Source organism: Myotis myotis, unplaced genomic scaffold, assembly GCF_014108235.1.
Source record: "Myotis myotis isolate mMyoMyo1 unplaced genomic scaffold, mMyoMyo1.p scaffold_m19_p_3, whole genome shotgun sequence".
Lineage (NCBI taxonomy): Eukaryota > Metazoa > Chordata > Mammalia > Chiroptera > Vespertilionidae > Myotis > Myotis myotis.
In genome coordinates this window covers 36,819,058-36,838,484 of record NW_023416335.1, presented here as the reverse complement: position 1 = coordinate 36,838,484, position 19,427 = coordinate 36,819,058, and the positions used below count along the sequence as shown (strand labels likewise).

Genomic DNA, 19,427 nt, shown 5'->3' with positions numbered 1-19,427 from the left:
GGTGGCTCCCTGGTGTTCTCTGGCTTGTGGCAGCATTAGTCCAATCTTTGCCTCCATCTGCAATGGCCTTCTCTTTTTATATGATACCAGTCATTGGATTTAGGGCCCACCCTAAATCCAGTATGATTCCCTCTCTACCTCCTTAACTAATTATATCTGTAAAGACACTATTTCCAAATACAGTCCCATCCTGAAGTCCCAGGTAGACATGAATTTTGGAGGACACTATTCAACCCACTACACCAGTGGTTCTCAACCTTCTGGCCCTTTAAATACAGTTCCTCATGTTGTGACCCAACCATAAAATTATTTTCGTTGCTACTTCATAACTGTAATGTTGCTACCGTTATGAATCGTAATGTAAATATCTGATATCCAGGATGGTCTTAGGCGACCCCTGTGAAAGGGTCGTTCACCGCCGAAGGGGTCGCGACCCACAAGTTGAGAACCGCTGCACTACACTTGCCTAAGTTCATACAACTAGTAAATGGAAGAATGGGATTCAAAGCCAGTTGTAACATGCTTTCATCGCACATTCAAGCTTTGCGTACCCAAATGCCAGCTATTTCCAGACACCCACCAAGAGGGAGTCACAGCGCACACAGAATTCACTGACGATTTAAAGACACGCTTCAGAGAGGAGTCTGTATTACACTCCAGTAGTTCAGCCAGTAATCTGAAAAATGCTGCCTCCCCAATTCTTTCCACTCAGCATTGCTCTGGGGCCAGAGTCTCCTCAGCGTCTCTTGTCTGTTGGGCAAAGCAATTTAGCAAACACCTGGGCTACCTGAGTTTCCCTTATGGTGTTTCTTTCCCAGCAGGAACCTTATCACAGCTTTATTACGAACGCATCCATGGCCCTTGTGAATAAAGATTTCTCTGTGCTGTCACACATGCTCCTTTATTTAGAAAGAAAACTTATTTCAAATAATGCAGAAATTTGCAAAGGAGAAGTCTCTCTCCACTCCAATTCTATTCCTCTCAAAAAGCCAATGTAAATATACACTGCGATTCCCATAAGTTTAAAGAAAAGAAAAGAAGAACACGTGAAGACCTGTAATATCTGTTAGCATCCCCTGGGCTCCTGTCTCCACCATTCTTTCCTTGTCTGCTTCATTGCAACCAAACTGTCCCACAGAGGACCTTTGCTCCTTCTGCTTTGAACTAGAGGTCAGCTCTGATCAGCATTTTGTGAGGAACATCATCCTGAAAGAGGCCATCACCAAAATTAATTATCTTCTTGGTACAATTTAGAGCTGAGAGAGACCATTTAAGACTGTGTGGGGTTTTAAAATGAGACTGTGATAACAAACATATTTGGTATTTATGAACGAATCAAGTAATATTAAATGTCTCACTTTACTGAAAATCAGGGTTACTCAACTCTTGTCTCAGCAGAACTCTGTTTTCCCTGGCATTTGGATGCCTGGCAAAGTTTTTACATCAATATGAGGTCAAAGGAAGAAGGCAAAGGCAGCTGAACCAATATCTGTTCTTAGGAAGCAGATATTGACCAAGAAAATTTGAGATGATTCTCTGTTTCACGGCCTCCGGGGGAAAAAAAAACAAACAGATTTACAAACTGAGGGAGAATTTTCAACACAGAAAGAAAGAAATGCCCTGACAACCTGCAACACTTGGACAGGTAGCAGCAAGTGGAAACGTGAATGAGCGACTCCCCAAGAAGTCCCCGGAGAGGGGGCTGTTAACAATAGCTTAGTCCCAGATGTCTACACCAGCATGCATCATCAGGTATACAAGAAGGTTGAGGTAACCTAAATTGTGAGCTCCCCAAGGGCAGGAATCCCATCTGTTTTATTACTGTTTATTTTTTTTTTAAATATATTTTTATTGATTTCAGAGAGGAAGGGAGAGGGAGAGATGGAAACATCAATGATGAGAGAGAACCATTGACTGGCTGGCTGCCTCCTGCATGCCCCCACTGGGGATCAAGCCCACAACCCAGGCATGTGCTCTGACGGGGAACCGAATCATACCCTCCTGGTTCGTAGGTCAATGCTCAATCACTGAGCCATTCCTGGCTGGGCGGCCCATCTGTTTTCATTTTCCATTGTATCCACAGCAGCTAGCGCACTGCTAGCACACTGTCAGTGCTCAAGAAAATATTTTGAAAAAAGTAATAACATGAGAGTAGCTCAAGAGATCCTTTGTAATGGAACTATTCTCTATCTTCACTAGGGTGACAACACAAATCTAAACGTGTGATAAAAACTGCATAGAGCAAATCATGCAAATGAGTTCATTTAAGACTGGTGACATCTAAATGAGGCTGGTGGGTGCATCAATGTCAATATCCTGGCTGTGGTAACGTACTACAGTCATGCAAGATGCTACCATTGGGGGACACTGGGTGCAGGGTGTATGAGCTCTCTTTATTATTTCTTACAACTGCATGTGAATCTATAATTACCTTCAAATAAAAAGTGATAGAAGAGGAGAAACAATCTCAGATTGCTGGTATTAATCTAAAATCTAGTAGGATGGAGGTCAAAATGGACTACGGCTTTGAAAAGCTGTACTTTTTAAAAGAGAGAGGCCACTGAGAGAGGAGGCACACTAATCAAAGACACAGACACTTGTGGGGACATTCAGGAGTGGAGCTCACCCGAGGGGGATAAAAAGAGGAATGAAGGCTGTGGAATTACTGCCACAGTTCAGTACTGTCTACTTGGGCAGGCAGGGAATGAATAATGGGTCTCAAGATGCAAAATACATCTATATATATAAAAGCCTAAGTAACCATTACAACCGGCCGACTGAACGACCCGTCGACTGTTCACTATGATGACACACTGATCACCAGGTGGCAGATGCTCAATGCAGGAGATGCCGCCTGGTGGTCAGTGCACTCCCACAGCCAACCTCCCGCATTCCCTACCCCCCGGGTTTGACCCCCAACCTCCCGCAGTCCCTCCCCCTGGACTGGGCGAGACGGCTCCAATCACTCTGATGACCAGCCAGCCCGAGGGACCCCACCTGTGCACGAATTCATGCACCAGGCCTCTAGTTAAGAAATATAAAACTGCATTAAAACGGGGGAGAGTTGTAGCAGTAATACATGTTAAACAAACTAAGAACAACCCCAGATCGCCATCTGGGTTTCATGATGCTCACTATTAGGGAGGTGAAGGATGACGATTAGGAATCTCAGATTTCCCCAAGTGGCAACCCTTCCCTCGCCCATGTCTGTTTTTTTTTAAAACATATTTTTATTGATTTCAGAGGGGAAGGGAGAGAGAGATAGAAACATCAATGATGAGAGAGAATCATCGATCGGCTGCTTCCTGCACGCCCCCACTGGGGATCTCACCCGCAACCCGGGCACGTGCCCCGGCGGGGAATCGAATCTTGACCTCCTTGTTCATAGGTCGAAACTCAACCTCTGAGCCACGCCGGCCCAGGCCCCCATATTTGTTTTGAAATTCCCTTACCAAACCTCGACGATGACTAGCAATAAAAACATTACAATTTAAGAAGATGCCAAATAAGAGGGGGACTGGGATACAGTTTTCCACTTCAGTTTCCTTAGGAAGGAAACCAAGGAATGAAGGGGGTGCTGCTTTGAAGTTGAAAAAGAAGGAAGGAAAAAGAGGCAGCACGTTGCACTGCCACACTCTGCAGAGCTAAAGACTTCCTGAAATATCGATCAGACTCAGGACTGTTTTCTCTGGAAAGAAGGCAGACAGCTGCAATGCAACCCCAGGAGACAGTGGGGAAAGCGAAGGGGGTTTGTTCCATAGGCTGGAGTCCTAGATTTGCACGTCTCGATTTGACACTAAAGTTTTAGTATCAGAGGGGAAACAAAGAATCCTAGAGGGGCTTTTACAAGACATATTTTTTTTTTCTTTACCCTCAAAAGAGAAGTACTGTTTTAAAGAAATTTGCTTTAAAAAAAAAATCAACAACCATATAGTGCAGGGGTCCTCAAACTACGGCCCGCGGGCCACATGAAAATACAAATATTGTATTTGTTCCCGTTTTGTTTTTTTTTACTTCAAAATAAGATATGTGCAGTGTGCATAGGAATTTGTTCATAGTTGTTTTTTAAACTATAGTCCGGCCCTCCAACGGTCTGAGGGACAGTGAACTGGCCCCCTGTTTAAAAAGTTGGAGGACCCCTGATATTGTGTATCTGTTATCTGCCATGTTAAGCACTATAAGAACCTAAATAAGAATAGACAGCTCCTGCCCCTAATGGATCTATAAATTGTTACTGGTATTTTGGGACCATGTAAGAACTGTTTGAAACACAGCACTTTCTTTTCTGATGTATGTCAACCACCAGCACTTTGTTTTTTTTTTTCTTTCTTTCTTTTTTTAATATATTTTATTGATTTTTTACAGAGAGGAAGGGAGAGAGATAGAGAGTTAGAAACATCGATGAGAGAGAAACATCGATTAGCTGCCTCCTGCACATCTCCTACTGGGGATGTGCCCGCAACCCAGGTACATGCCCTTGACCGGAATCGAACCTGGGACCTTTCAGTCCGCAGGCTGACGCTCTATCCACTGAGCCAAACCGGTTTCGGCTTTTTTTTTCTTTCTTTTTTTAATATATTTTATTGATTTTTTACAGAGAGGAAGGGAGAGAGAGAGAGAGTTAGAAACATCGATGAGAGAGAAACATCGATTAGCACTTTGTTTTTTGATGTAACTGAACCATCTGACCAGCAAGTTACACTTACTGATATAGAAACTACGTGGATGTGCACCCCGAAAGAGTGTAGAGAATCAAATTCATCTCAACGTGGGATCTATTCACCCAGTCCTCTCAACCTGGGTAAAAAAACACACCAAAAACCCGATTCTGTTAAATGGTCCCTAACACCAAATAGAAGCCACATACTAGACAGGATTTGTGCAATAATTTTACTGCATAAGAAATCACAGAGATTGTGTAAATCATTAGGTCAACAGTACATATAGAAGAATGAAACAAGACAAACATGATTATTCTGAGCAAATAAAATAGAAAAATAATCCAATTCTTAAAAATACCACAAACTCCCCAAATGTGGCTTCTTTTGAGAGAAAATACACATCTTGCGTTTTCTGAATATAGTGATGACTGGGATTCCCTTAAGCCAGATGGTAAACTGCTTTACAGCTAAAAACAGTAAAAAAGCAACTTACAGAGATGTGTAGCCCTCTTAATACTGGATATAACAAATAAAGACACCAGGCTGCCTGCTTTTGCCTATAGCATAGCTTGGATTTTCTATTAATAGCAACAATTCATGTAGAATGCTACACAATTTTTTGTGTTATGAAACTATAGGAGTTGGAGAATCCAAAAAGTATTGCAGGAATGAACTTCCTCCTATGAAGGAAAAAGTATATAAATGTACTAGATGTTAACATTTCCATTCTTCACTCAATTATTTGCCCTGTTCAGAGCATAAAAATACACATAAATATATTTCCTTACACATGAAGTTCATACTATATTATTTAAAAAAAAAAGATTAAAAAACCCAAAAATCTTAATTTACCCTTTGTTGTCATTAAATAAAATGCCTAATATACAGACACATTTGATATTTATATAAATTGTAGGAATCAGCTTGTCATTTCCTGTTCACAGCTGATGTTTAATAAGTGCTAGTCTACACAACACGGTTCACATCCCAAAGGCAGGGTTAATTCTAATGTAAGTTGCTGAGATAATATTTTTCTCTTTTTCTTTTTAATTAAGAAAGACTTCATTCTGGAAATTTTGGGATTTATATTTGAATGGTCTGAAAAAATACAACTCCAATGCAAAAACCACATCACGTATTCAAGAGTATACTGCTGGTGCTGTTATCTTTTTGCATGTCTTTGTTTTCATAGAAAAAAACAGAATAAAAAGAACACATAAGATTTTTAAATGTTTAAACATAGCTACATAATATTAGTGATATGCCTCATGCATTCAAACACACACCAAATGGAAGAAAAAGGATCAGACATCTTTCTTTTGCATTTGTTCCAGCTTTCGTCGTAGGAGACCGTAATTCTCTTTAGTTCCTGGTGCCGTGGGGTCAAGCTGCAGAGAGATTTCATAGTGTTTTTTGGCCAAGTCTAGATGCCCCCAACGATGATAGAGCACAGCTGAAATAGCAAGAGACGCGTTTCACTGGGTATGCTCTGAATAACTCGCAGTGTTCCCAACCACTTCTACAAAGAAATATTGAAGAGCCTCTGGAACTGTTTTCAAAAATGATTGTTTAAAATAATATTGCTTGTACCACAAACTTTATTTACTGTAATCACACTCCCCGTGACTGTCTGTTGAAACACCCCCAGTTAGTCTTGGGGGTCTTCGTATCACTAGGCATGAGCCGTCTCCCTACAGCAACATTATTACATAAAGAATAAAAGGAAGAGTACATTACGTTTCTCAATCCTGCCATGAAATTTCCAGGAAGCCAGGCTGAATAGCTAGGGCAGGCTCCCTCATTGCTCAGAGCCCCGACTATTTACATAAAGATCCCCCCAAAATAAGAGCTTGTTTGTCGCCAGCTGAAAATAAGGACGCTCACATCAAGGTCTGACCCTAGAGTGATAGTTAAAGTAAATCTAATTATTAGAATGGCAAGCTTCTGAAGATTATAATGATTTTGTAGGTAAAACCAACTTGCTAAACGGGCAGAAGAGCAACTATGCATGGGTCGTGACTATAGAGTCTGTAGGGAACAGATTTGGTAAAAAAAACAGTCACATGATTGAACATTCTAAGCATCAACCCACTGTGCTCCCAAAATCTTAGTTATTGAGATGCATAATGGAAGAAAGGAATTCCAGGGAACAAATCTTTGCAAATGCATTTCTAGCTGAGGCACTGGAGTACATAAGGAAGTGGAGAAGGACAGGCTAGAATGGAAGGTCCACGATGCAAGACGGGAAAAGGCTGTAAGTCAGACAGCAAATTTCCACAGTACGCCTGTTTAACATTCCTAAAATCCTTCGCAAGAAGAAAGAAAATCCGAGTTTTATCATCAGAGTGGATGATTTTGGAGGCTGTTCTAGTCTCATAATTAAGATCTGTAAATATGACTATTATTTACCTCCCATTTTAGTATAATGATTTCTTTAAAAAACAAAAACAAAGCCCACACACATTTTGAAAGGATGATACAGGCTATGTTTGAAAAAAACTACTCTCCCAATATCAGTTTTACAGAAATACACCCATTTCATCAAAATTACATAGACTTTCACTATGATTCAAATTGAAAAATTTCCTTACCCAAATTGCCATGGTAACTTGCGGTATTTGGATGAGCTTTAATTGCTTTGAGGAATAATGCTTCAGATTCCTAAAAAATGAAATACATAAAAAGGTCATGCACACAATACAAAACCAATGCATAGTTTTATTGCCTATGGTTTTCGAACCCTTAGTGTGCTGTTTTGGTACCACTTCATCCTTCTTCCAGAGACACAGGGAAGCCCAGCACAGCCACACCCTGTTGAGAAGAGGCTCAGAAGGGCCATCGGGGAAGCGTGTGACAGGGCAGAGGTGACAGGGCCATCATTAGTGGAGTGGGAGCAATGGAAAGCGATGGTGGCTGAAGAGAGAAAATGAATATGCTAATGACCTCTGCCACCTGCCTTAATGAAGTGGCTGGAATTCTGTGACTTCAGGCAGGTGGCGGCTCAGGGTGCAGTGGAGGGCGAGGGAAGGTCAAAAGACTGAAAAGGGCTGGACTGTTGAAGTCACCTATGAAAGTGTCATTTTCTTTTTTTAAAGTGTCATTTTCAGTCAGCATCAAGGAACTCATTTCCAGGGTATTCAAGGTAGGAGTTGGGGCTCTTTTATCTCCCCCAACAGCTCACAACCCAGAAGCAGCCTCTTCAGCTGGAAAAAATGAGCAGAGAGAATGAGGGAGAGTCAGCCGCCTGTCACCTAAGCCATTGCCTATTGAATATGACCATGACCAAATGCCCCTGATGTGCGTGAACTGATTTTTCTATCGATTTGCATTTCCCTCATGTAGAACTCACTTCCAATGGGGTTATAAGCAGCACGGCCACGTGTTTGCTTCCCTGATCATCACTGGCCATGGCTGGCCGGTCCCTTTCTACCCAAATGTGGAGAAATAAAGATGCCTGATGGTTCCCACTGACGCCTGCCGGGGACAGCTATTCCCGCCACCTACCTCCTGTTCCCAAAGGGCCCAGCGCTCTCATCAGTGCCAAACACTGGGCTTCAACAAAGTTGTGTTTTGGGGACAGGTCTGCTCCTCCTATCTGTGCCCTGGGTGGGTTTTCCCAGGTGGGCTTCCCACTGCAGGTCCTAGCACTTCATAAAGTGTAAGAAGCCTAGTGCCCTTGCTCCATGATGGCCTGTGGCACTCCTGAGGAACAGGCTGGGAAGCTGGGCAAACATCTCTGAAACCACCACCTTTTCGACTGAAGTGGCAGAAGAACGTGTGTACTTTAGAAATGTCGTCCAAGGGGGACGGATAAAGACTCAACATAACAGCACACGGGAAGCCAGCAAACACCACTCTCAGAGCTCGGCTCAGACACAGCGCCCACATTCCAGGGTTTAAAAGCTGAAACTCCTTCAGGGAAGCCTAAGATTTTCCCGCTCTTTATGAACACCGGCAAAAAAAAAAAAAAAAAAAAAAAAAAAAAAAAAGTCACATGAATTGTATAGATTTGTAGTAGTTTCTAAGTAGCAGTGCTGTTTCTGTTGATTTTCAAATATTTCCATTTAAAACCTAAAACCTGAGAAATAAGAAAGCCAGGGAATCTAAATCTACTTTAAAATGCTCCTCGACATGCCCAATGTGCTAACGAGAGAAAGCTGACAGAGATAAAAGTCAAGTCAGGAGTTCTCAGAGGGTGCCGGATCCATTGCTTGATTAACTAATTTCTCAAATGCCCATCAGTGTGGGCATCATTTAAGGTGGCGTGGAGCGAAGTCAGGTCTGGGGATGTTCAGGGTGCTGTGCACAGGGAGGGTCTCAGGGCTTACGCCCCATTAGGGCCTGCTGCTCTTGGCTAGGCAGGGCCTGAACCCTGGGGAGGCTGGGTAGGAAGGAATGGGAAAATAGGAAAACGAAGGAGGTGTTGGGAGGAAGAGCAGGTTTGGGGGGCACGGTGAGTGTGGGCTAGGCACCCTCCCTCTCAGAGAGCACTGGGGCAACCTTAAAAGGAGGCTTCACTGGCCCCTGGGACTGACTGTATGTGCGCCCTGAGAGGCAGGGTTGGGCCGGAGGCCTCTTTAGATTACAGAAGTCTGTGGGCATTCAAAGCCCATGAAATGCTCATCTTTTAGATCAGGCCTTTTAATGCCCTGTTCCGGAGAGCAAGGAACTGTTTATAAACTGATCTTGTGTGGAAGTGTGTGGATGCTTAGAGACCCAGGTAACATGCTGATTTATGCCAAGGAATAAATAAACTCACATTTTAAATCAGGGATATTTTTTCATCCACAGAAAGGGAAAAGAATATTATTTTCTGAAGTGCATTAGACAAGATGTACTTAACAAAGGTTCAGGGCAACATGTGAGACAGAGAAAGGCCTTACGAAGGGACAAGCGAGGGTCTTTATGTCTCGGTGGAGAGGACAGGGCAGTCAGAGGTCAGCTCGGCCACACTGGCTGGCAGGGCAGCATCCTTAAACCACGGACAGAGTTTCACAAGGGACATCCTGGAGCCTGCTCCAACCAGGGCCGTGATGTAGGCAGTCCAGAGTTAAGTTGAAACCACAAGTCACATAGGAAGTGAGCAGTTCCCTCTAATTTGCCTTCCTTTCTTCCTGTTCATTCCACACAAAAGTCTCTGTTTTGTGGTGATTTGGGGGCCACAGCCTCAATGTCTGCTATTCTCCCTTTGAAGCTAAAAGAAGGCCAACCTCAGGATCAGAGCCTTGGCCAGCAATAGTAGCTACCTGAGATTTAGAAAAATTATTTTATTTCCAGTTACCTTATATTTACAGCAATACTATGTTTCCACTTTAATACATTTATCTGTGTTAAAAATTTAAATAGAACTGCCGAAACCGGTTTGGCTCAGTGGATAGAGCGTCAGCCTGCGGACTGAAAGGTCCCAGGTTCGATTCCGGTCAAGGGCATGTACCTGGGTTGCGGGCACTTCCCCAGTGGGAAATGTGCAGGAGGCAGCTGATTGATGTTTCTCTCTCATCGATGTTTCTAACTCTCTATCTCTCTCCCTTCCTCTCTGTAAAAAATCAATAAAATATATTTTAAAAAAAAAATTTAAATAGAACTAATTAAGTAAATAATGAAACAAGTAATAGGTAGATGTGGCCAAAGAAATTCATGAAGATGCGGCATAAACGTCTGGAATTGAGGAAACTGCTCTATAAACATAATCTGCTTTTAAACGCCAACGTCAGTGGAACAGGCAATATAGAAAGAAGAATTAGATCGAGAGACCGTATTTTAAGCACTAAAACATTATTCTTATATTTTTGCTGTACCACATTAGCCATAAATTGGAAATTAAATGGCAATAAGTAATATCAATTCTAATTGGCTTTAATTATCCTTAGAATTTCATTTAATAATCATTGAACTAAAATTATTATATAAATATGCAATATACAAATTATATATATATATATATATATATATATATATACATACATACACACACACACACACCATTCAATAGTTATAAATTACCTTCTTGTGCATTTTTTCCTATCACCATTTTTCCTATCACAGATGAGTAAACTAAGGATTGGTTAAGTGACTGCTGTTAGGTAAAAAGGGCTGCTTGCATAAACAGATGTCCCATAATCACAGGGGTATAATAATGAGAACACTCACTCTGCACATCAAAGTCTCAAAGAGATTCTGGAAGCTTAAATGTTTCAGAGCCAAATGTGAGATGCATTCAGCCATTTCACAATTACTACTGGGGCACTTAATAAATGCCCAATAGCACACTGGACAGCAATGGAGATGGAAAAATAGGACTGAAGACTCTGACCTCAAAAAGGCTCCAGACTCGCTAAAGAGTCATCAAAAGTTCATGAGAATCTAAAACAGCAAATGCTGCCGAAACCGGTTTGGCTCAGTGGATAGAGCGTCGGCCTGCAGACTGAAGGGTCCCAGGTTCGATTCCGGTCAAGGGCATGTACTTGGGTTGCGGGCACATCCCCAGTGGGAGATGTGCAGGAGGCAGCTGATCGATGTTTCTCTCTCATCGATGTTTCTAACTCTCTATCTCTCTCTCCCTTCCTCTCTATAAAAAAATCAATAAAATATATTAAAAAAAAATAAAACAGCAAATGCTTAGTGGAAAGGGAGTTGCATGAGCAGCAGACATCTGTCCTGGCGGGGATCATGCTGAGCTGGAGGCCAGGCTCAGTGTCCTCCACGAGCCCCCCCTCGGCCTCCTCTCCAGAGCCGCCCGCCCGGGCTCTGCAGGAACAGGCCGCAATGGCTGATCAATAGCCACAGGTGTCACTGCTATGGGAGAAAACCCTAAACAGTGGTTTAAAATGCCAAATCTTGAATTTAAAAAATATATGAAGCCAGGGCGTGGTGGCTGACCCACGGCTCATAGTGTGCCACCGCATCCCTCCTCTGGGCAGCTCCTGAAGAGTTCGTAGGAAGCCCCTTAGTACAGATTTCATCTTCTGTTTCCTCACCTTAGGTTCAGTGCCCTGGGGTTCAGTGCCCTGGCCTAGCCAATTAGGGTGCAAAATGTGTAGAGAATGAGAAACGCATGTCTATTCCGTTTTATACGGAGTATTTTCTACTTTATCTAGGAAAAAAGAACAATGTGAACTGGAAGCAAAATGAACCCCGGGTTCTGTCACCTGAATATAAATTCTAGTTCATAGGCGATAGATGATAGAAAAATCAATACAATGATTACATAAGCTGAATCATGAAGACTCGCTGCAGGTGGTCCCTGGACACCCCAACATGCCCCAGGCTAACTGGATGGCTGGAAAGGTCGTTAGACGGGAAACCCACACACCTCACCTCCTTTCTGCACCCCCACCCCTACACAAGTAGATCCGTAAAAAATAAAACTTAACCTTTCAAAAAGTCATCTCTGGAGTAAAATCTAGACATGCTAAAATGTATACTGAAGCTATTAAACCACCTGACATTCAAAAATGAGAGAAATGCAAGAAATACGTTACTATTGTTATAGGAAATTATACTGGCAATGATACCTAATGAGCAGAACAGGAGAAGTAAATCACAGGACAAGTATGAATTAATCACTACCTTTATGCCTAGTGCGATTAGAATCAGATGTGGCCCACAATTTTAAAAGAAAAATTTTCCCTCATGAATGGAATAAAGCACTGCTTCTAAAAGTGTGTTCTATAACATCTGTGTCAGATACTGAGGATGTCGGTTAAGAATGCATATCCCCTGACCTTACGCAACCGACAAAGTCTTTCTCGTGGAGGGGACGGTGGACATCTGCATTGTAACACTTTCCCTTGGTGGTTCTTGTAGAATTAAAGCTTGAGATCACCAGTATTAGCAACACTGAGTCCTCTTCAACACACCTTTTCGGATTCACAGTCTACTCCTGGCCAACCCAGTTAGACAGAGCCCGGATAAAATATCTTGGGTTTTTCCATTGGTCAGGAATTTCTAGGGCCTTGCAGATTACCTACAACTTAACTCTCGATGAGGAAACAATTGGAAGCATCAAGAACTAGTCCTGCATGCTCCATGGGCTGTTATTCCTTTAGTGTGGAAGACGTAACCCACATCTAAACCCAGAGCTCCAGCCCCACTGCAAGGGGCTGACTCACAGCTTCTCGCCAGGGCAGGGCTGGGGCATCTGCTAGGATGCACCTCTTCTTGGGGACTTCTCCTCCCCGCCCACATTTGAGCAATGGTAGTGAATTCTGATGACAAAGAACACAGAGTTTGACCCTGCAAATCCTTTTTTTGGGCAACTTCTCCAGGAAGCAAATTGACCAAGCCACACTGGTGTACTGCTACCCCTGTTTTGGTCTAATTCCGAATTTAACTGGGCAGAAGTAACATTTATGGTTTCTGTCAGATGCTGGCATTAATTGCAAGAAATCACGGCCTGCAGTTTACACACCTTGTATTTCTGGGACTTTCCCAGCACGTTTGCCAACGAGAACATCAGAGAGTGATCGTTAGGTATTAATTCCAGCGCCTCTCTTCCAACTGCTTCAGCTTGGGCTAAATTACCTGCGAGTGAAAAAGGAAAAACACGTACTAGTATGTTGGTCTCTCTCTAACAGGGTTTATGTACATTAGACACAATGATTATGAATAAACTACTTAAGAAAATCAATGTAAATGTGTAATACACACACACACACACACACAAATGATCCTATCAGTTGCAAAGCCAATGCAGCCCAGTGCCATTCTGACATAATACAGAAACAGCTTTTAAAAAAAATATATATATTTAATTGATTTTTTTACAGAGAGGAAGGGAGAGGGATAGAGTTAGAAACATCGATGAGAGAGAAACATCCATCAGCTGCCTCCTGCACACCCCCTACTGGGGATGTGCCCGCAACCAAGGTACATGCCTTTGACCGGAATCGAACCCGGGACCCTTCAGTCCGCAGGCCGACGCTCTGTCCACTGATCCAAACTGGTTAGGGCCAGAAACAGCTTTTGATTAAATTTTGTATGAAACCTAATTTTAATTTTCTCCCGGATACCAATTATACCCAAATCAGAGAAAACAAGTCTGCGAATAAGAACATCACAGGTACACTTCAATAACGGAACAGGTGTCATACTGAAGGACATGTTCTATGCCTTCATTAGAAACAAGTGAGTATCTCTTACCCACACGGATTAGATGGCCTACTCACTGGCTTTAGTTTCTGCCAAATGAAAACTACCATTTCTTACGAGATGCTTGAATTTTTAAAACTAGAGGAGCAGAGTGTCTCCTAGTGGATCAAGTCTGCCAAGGGCTAAGGAACTAGATCACCAAGGCTGTTATTAGCATTATATCTAAAATAAGAATCTCTGAGTGTAGGTTTGAGGGCATCTGCTTTGAGAAGAGCCCATGAGCTGTAGAGCATGGACCAGCACCGCCCACTGCACAGGCCCAGAGCATTCCCGCTCACTCTGGTTACCTCCAGCATCCTAGCTGCTGGGCGCTGCTAGAGAACAGGCTTCAGAGAAATGAGAGGTTAGCACACATTTTCCTTCATGACTCAACACCAATTTTAAGCGAAGTATCATTTCCCCAGACATTTATATTCTAATATATCAAAGGAAGCTCCATTTTCTAGAAGAATAGACATTTTGTAAGGCAAAATATTAAATCCCATCATAATTTTTAAAAATAACAACTCTAGCACACACTAGCAAAACCCTCCCCAATAATCTACATTTCCTAATTACTCAGTGGTACCTGCCTCCTGAAACGACTCCCCTGATTTATGTAATTCACCTTTCTGTACCTGTGTTATCAAGAAGTATGATCATGTTGTTCCAAGCCAGGCTGTGCTCTGGCTTCAGTACAGTGGCATTTCTCCATGCGTTCAACGCATCCACATGACGATTCAGATCTGCATACTGAAAATAAAGCATGAGTTGGAAAAATAAACTTTCCAATATTTTTCTTCGTCTCTCTAAGACATAACTAAAACCAAACCCCAAATCAAATAAAAGCTAACCTGGATTGATTGAGTTCCTCTAATTTTCCATATCAATTTATTTAATACTCAAAAAAATCCCAATGAAGGAGATATCTGTCGCCATTTTACATATGAAGCAACCGAGGCACAGAGTCAGTAACATACCCAAAGTTATAGATCTAGAAATAGTAGGGCCGGGTTAGAACCAGGTGGTCTAGCTCCCAAGCCTACAACATCTTAACTGGAACCCATAACTTAGTGACTCCAGGTGTCAAATCATATTGCAGGCTAGGGATGAGAGAGAAGTTAAACACCTAATCCTTAGTCCTTTTCTAGGAAGACTTCACATAGTCCATCTTTTGTAAGTTGTTAGTTAAGGGTAAACAAAATATTTAATGTGAGTACAAGCTAAATGTGTCACATTCACCGTGTGCCTCTTCCGGCCTACATCTAAGCTTCATCAGAAACTATGAGTAGATCAGACCTATAAACTCCCTGGGAAAGTTGTAAGTGGTGGTGTAGAACCCCTGGGCCTTTGAAGCCTGCTGGCCTCCTTTGGAAAGGAGAGGATTACCTATTGCTTTCTGTTGACAGGCAATGCTGTCTAACATTGGTAACAGAAGGCAAAATGGCTGGCTCTCAATTTGCATAGTTACCAAAAGGGCGCCAAGGGAGAAAGTGATGGCTTTTTTAGCAGGTGACCCTCTTGCCCTCTTGAACTCAGTTCAAATGCACATCTCATCTGAATGAACATGGTTCCTTTAACTCTGCAAAGAGTAGGAATGATTACAGTTTATCAGGGTTTAAGGCTATTTTCTTACTGACTGTCAGGTCTGTCTTTTCCTTAGAAAACAGAAACATTTTGCCTTGCTTTGTGACCCACACCGCAAATAGGTGGCATATTATGCAAAAAAGATATAATAAATTATGAAAACATTTACAAATACCCATTTGCTAAAGACGTTGTCAGAATTTCTCATGAGACTTGGAAACTCAAGTTTCTGAATCTTATCCCTTAAATAAGGAAATGATATGAAAAGTTCAAAACCTTAAAATAATTTAGACTACTAATTATACCAACATATAATTGTTTCTCTATATTTGATGTTCCCATTGATTTCTCGGTCAATTCTCTCCAGCAAGTGACATGCATTTGAGTAGACAAAATCTGTGGTGACATTCTTTCTAACAAACCCAGGAAAACCAGTATAACTTCATTTAAGCAACAATACAATTCCTCACATATTGTGCTATTGATTACTATTACTAGAGGCCCGATGCACGAAGATTAGTGTAAGAATGGGCCTTCCTTCCCCTGGCTGCCAGCACCGCCTTCGCTCCAGCCTGGAGCCGCCTTTCTGCCTTCGTTCTGGCCTGGAGCTGCCTTTCCGCCTTCCCACACTGCCCAGAGGCCTGGAGTGGCCAGGGGCGGTGCAGAACACCTGCGTCCCACCCTGCCCTTGGCCGCTCAGCACCTGTGTATGCAAATTAACCCATCTTTGTTGGGTTAATTTGCATACTCATGCCTAATTGGCTGGTGAGTGTCACGAAGTTATGGTCAATTTGCATCTTTCTCTTTTATCAGTGTAGATTATTACTATTTATTAAATAACAACAGACTGAAATTTACTTTTATTTTGTGTTGACCTTCATCCTTCTTATAGCTTCTATACAAAGTGAACAAGCGCTTTAAGGAAAGCAGAGACAAATGGTAATTTAGCAAGAACTATGCATCCAGAAAGTGGATATGTAATGCACATGTTATATACCTATTAGATCTATGCCTGTCCTTCTATACTCTCCATACTACATTTCCCAGGGTCCTTTGCTCCTTGGCAAGATTCTGCCAATAGGAGCCACAGGTGACCATCAGCTGGTTGGAAGAGGGGAGTAGCCCTTTCCCTCTACTCTCACTCCTTTCTATTTCTTGGCAGCATCTCTGAAGTGCTTATGTCCCTTTCTCCATAGTGCCAAGGCAGGAAGCAGTGGTTCTGCCTTAATGACCTCAGCTCTTGAGGCTGTGGTAGCTCCTGAGATGGTGGCCCCTTCTCTGAGCTCTTATCTTCTGGTGGCACCACTTCCTCCCGTTTGTTTCCCTTGACTCTCTGAGTTAATATCACCTTTGCATTTTTGTTCTTCTGGCCTTTTACCAATTGTCTAACTCAGTGGTCGGCAAGTCATGGCTCACAAGCCACATGCGGCTCTTTGGCCCCTTGAGTGTGGCTCTTCCACAAAATACCTCGTGTGGGTGCGCAAGCACAGTGTGATTGAAACTTCGTGGCCCATGTGCAGAAGTCGGTTTTCGGAAAGGAGATAGATGAAACAAGTATACAAGACGAGTGTGGATGGGAGAGTTGGAAGGGGTTGACCTCAGCGAACATACCTCAATCAGATTGAGGACGTTTTTAGCAAAGGCCAGCTTAGGAGTACCCTAATTAAGTTAATAACAATGTACCTACCTATATAGTTTAAGATTAAAAAATTTGGCTCTCAAAAGAAATTTCAATCGTTGTACTGTTGATATTTGGCTCTGTTGACTAATGAGTTTGCCGACCACTGGTCTAACTGATTCCCTATATTAAATCTTCCCTATTTAAATACTTGCAATGGTTTCTGTTTTCCTGAATGGATCCTGTGTGATACAATTAGTCCCTGCATAATGACTTGTCTCTAGTAAATATCTTCAGTCACAATTGTTATAGTCTCCATTATCAGTAATATGTCCAAAATAATCCAGCTCTTGCCAAATTCTTTTCTTATCTGGATCCAGAATCAAAATACATTTCTGTCTCCTGTTACTAAACAGTGACTGAAAAGGATTTTTAAAATATCTATTTCAATTTATTGGGGTGACATTGGTCAACATGATCATATAGGTTTCAGGTGTGGGATTCTATGTTACAAGATCTGTATATTGCACCATATGCCCGCTACCCAAAGTCAAATCTTCTCCTCTCATCATACATTAGGATTCCCTTCTCTCTCCGGCCCCTTCCCTCTGGCAATCACCACACTGCTATTTGTGTTCACAAGTTTCAGTTTTATATCCCACATATGAGTGAAATTATACAGTTCTTAGCTTTTTCTGACTGACTTATGTCACTTAGCATAATGGTCTCAAGGTCCATCCATGTTGTTACAAATGGTGCTACTTCATCCTTTCTTATGGCTGAGTAGTATTCCACTGTATATATATTTACCAATTCTTCTTTATCCAGTCCTCTATTACAGGACACTTTGGTTGTTTCCACGTCTTGGCCACCATGAATAATGTTGCAATGAACACAGGGGTATATATAGCTTTGTGAGTACATGATTTTGAGCTTTTTGAGTAATCCCAGCAAAGGGATTACTGGGTTGTATGGTAGCTCTATTCTTAATTTTTTGAGGAATCGCCAGACTGCTTTCCATAGTGGTTGTACCAATCTACATTCCCACCAGCAGTGAATGAAGGTTCCTTTTTTCCCACAACCTCTCCAATGCTTGTAATTGCTTGTCTTGTTGATAATGGCTGCTCTAACGGGTGTGAGGTGGTATATCATTGTAGTTTTGATTTGCACTTCCCTAATTGCCATTGAGGTTGAACATCTTTTCATATATCTATTGGCTATTTGTGTGTCTCCTTGGAAAAGGTGTATTTCCAGGTCCTCTTCCCACTTTTTGATTGGGTTGTTTGTTACTTGGTGTTGAGTTTTATGAGTTCTTTATGGAGATTAAACCTTGGTCGGAGCTACTGCTTGCAAATATCATCTCCCATCTGGTTGGCTGTCTCTTTGTTTTGTTGTCAGTTTCTTTTGCTGTGCAGAAGCTTTTTAGTTTGATATAGCCCCATTCCATTTTTTTTTGCTTTTAAGGAGGATTTTTTAAAAAGAAACTTTAAAGTTATTTTGTTCATTTTATTTGCCAGTATATAAATGTGCTGGTTGAGCTGTTAAAGATTAAGCTCTTAATGCTTTTAAGCTGTCAAGCAGGCAAAGGCTGGATAATTAAACATGGAGAGCAAAACCTTTAAATAAGCAGGAACAGCTGGCAGAAGGAAGAGGAAGATCATTTCATGTAGCATAATTAGTAAGCAATATACTCAGAGAGCAATGAAGGTCTCAGTCTATTTAAATTATTTTATTACCACTGATTTTCAGAGAGGGAGGAAGGGAGAGAGAGCGAGAGGGAAACATTAATGTGAGAGAGATACATTGATTGGTTGCCTCGTGCACATGCCCTGAATGGGGATCTAACCCATAACTTAGGTATGTGCTCTCAACTGGAATCAAACCTGTGACCTCCTGGTGTATGGGACGATGCTCCAACCAACTGAACCACACCAGCCAGGACAAGGTCTCAGCCTATTTAATCGTATACATGATCTTCTACACCAGTGGTCGGCAAACCGCGGCTCGTGAGCCACATGTGGCTCTTTGGCTTCTTGAGTGTGGCTTTTCCACCAAATACCGGCTCTTCCACAAAATACCGACTTCTACGCATGGGCCACAAAGTTTCAATCACACTGTACGTGCATGCTCGCATGTGGTATTTTGTGGACGAGCCACACTCAAGGGGCCAAAGAGCCGCATGTGGCTCGTGAGCTGCGGTTTGCCGACCACGGTTCTACACGAATGTGGGAATGAAGTCCAAGCACTGGAGCACATGATAAAAACCTATGTTTTATATTCCAACTTCCTTTCTTGGGATGTAATTCTTACAGAAGGCAAATTTAGCATAAATCCTGTATTTTCCAAACCCAAGGAATTACAGTGACAGGCAGCTACTAGGGGTAAGGACTAAGACTATTTCAGTATTAAGGCTTTAAAGCATAACCTAGAAG

General features: G+C 42.1%; 1 protein-coding gene across 9 annotated transcripts in view; it reads right to left on the bottom strand.

Annotated features, from left to right (window-relative positions):
• Positions 1–4,875: 4,875 nt before the first annotated feature.
• The window catches only part of TMTC4 (transmembrane O-mannosyltransferase targeting cadherins 4), a 59,057-nt gene continuing 44,505 nt past the window's right edge, over positions 4,876–19,427 (bottom strand). For 6 of the 9 annotated variants that reach the window (XM_036297146.1, XM_036297148.1, XM_036297147.1 and 3 more), the window contains 4 exons: positions 14,429–14,543; positions 13,072–13,184; positions 7,253–7,322; positions 4,876–6,114 (listed from right to left, as the gene is read on the bottom strand). In XM_036297146.1, coding sequence (XP_036153039.1) covers positions 5,966–6,114; positions 7,253–7,322; positions 13,072–13,184; positions 14,429–14,543 — 447 coding nt within the window. In that variant the 3' untranslated portion in view covers positions 4,876–5,965. Of the gene's footprint in view, positions 6,115–7,252; positions 7,323–7,726; positions 7,865–13,071; positions 13,185–14,428; positions 14,544–19,427 lie in introns of all 9 variants that reach the window. The other 3 variants (XR_004965735.1, XM_036297144.1, XM_036297145.1) reach the window with 3 other exon arrangements.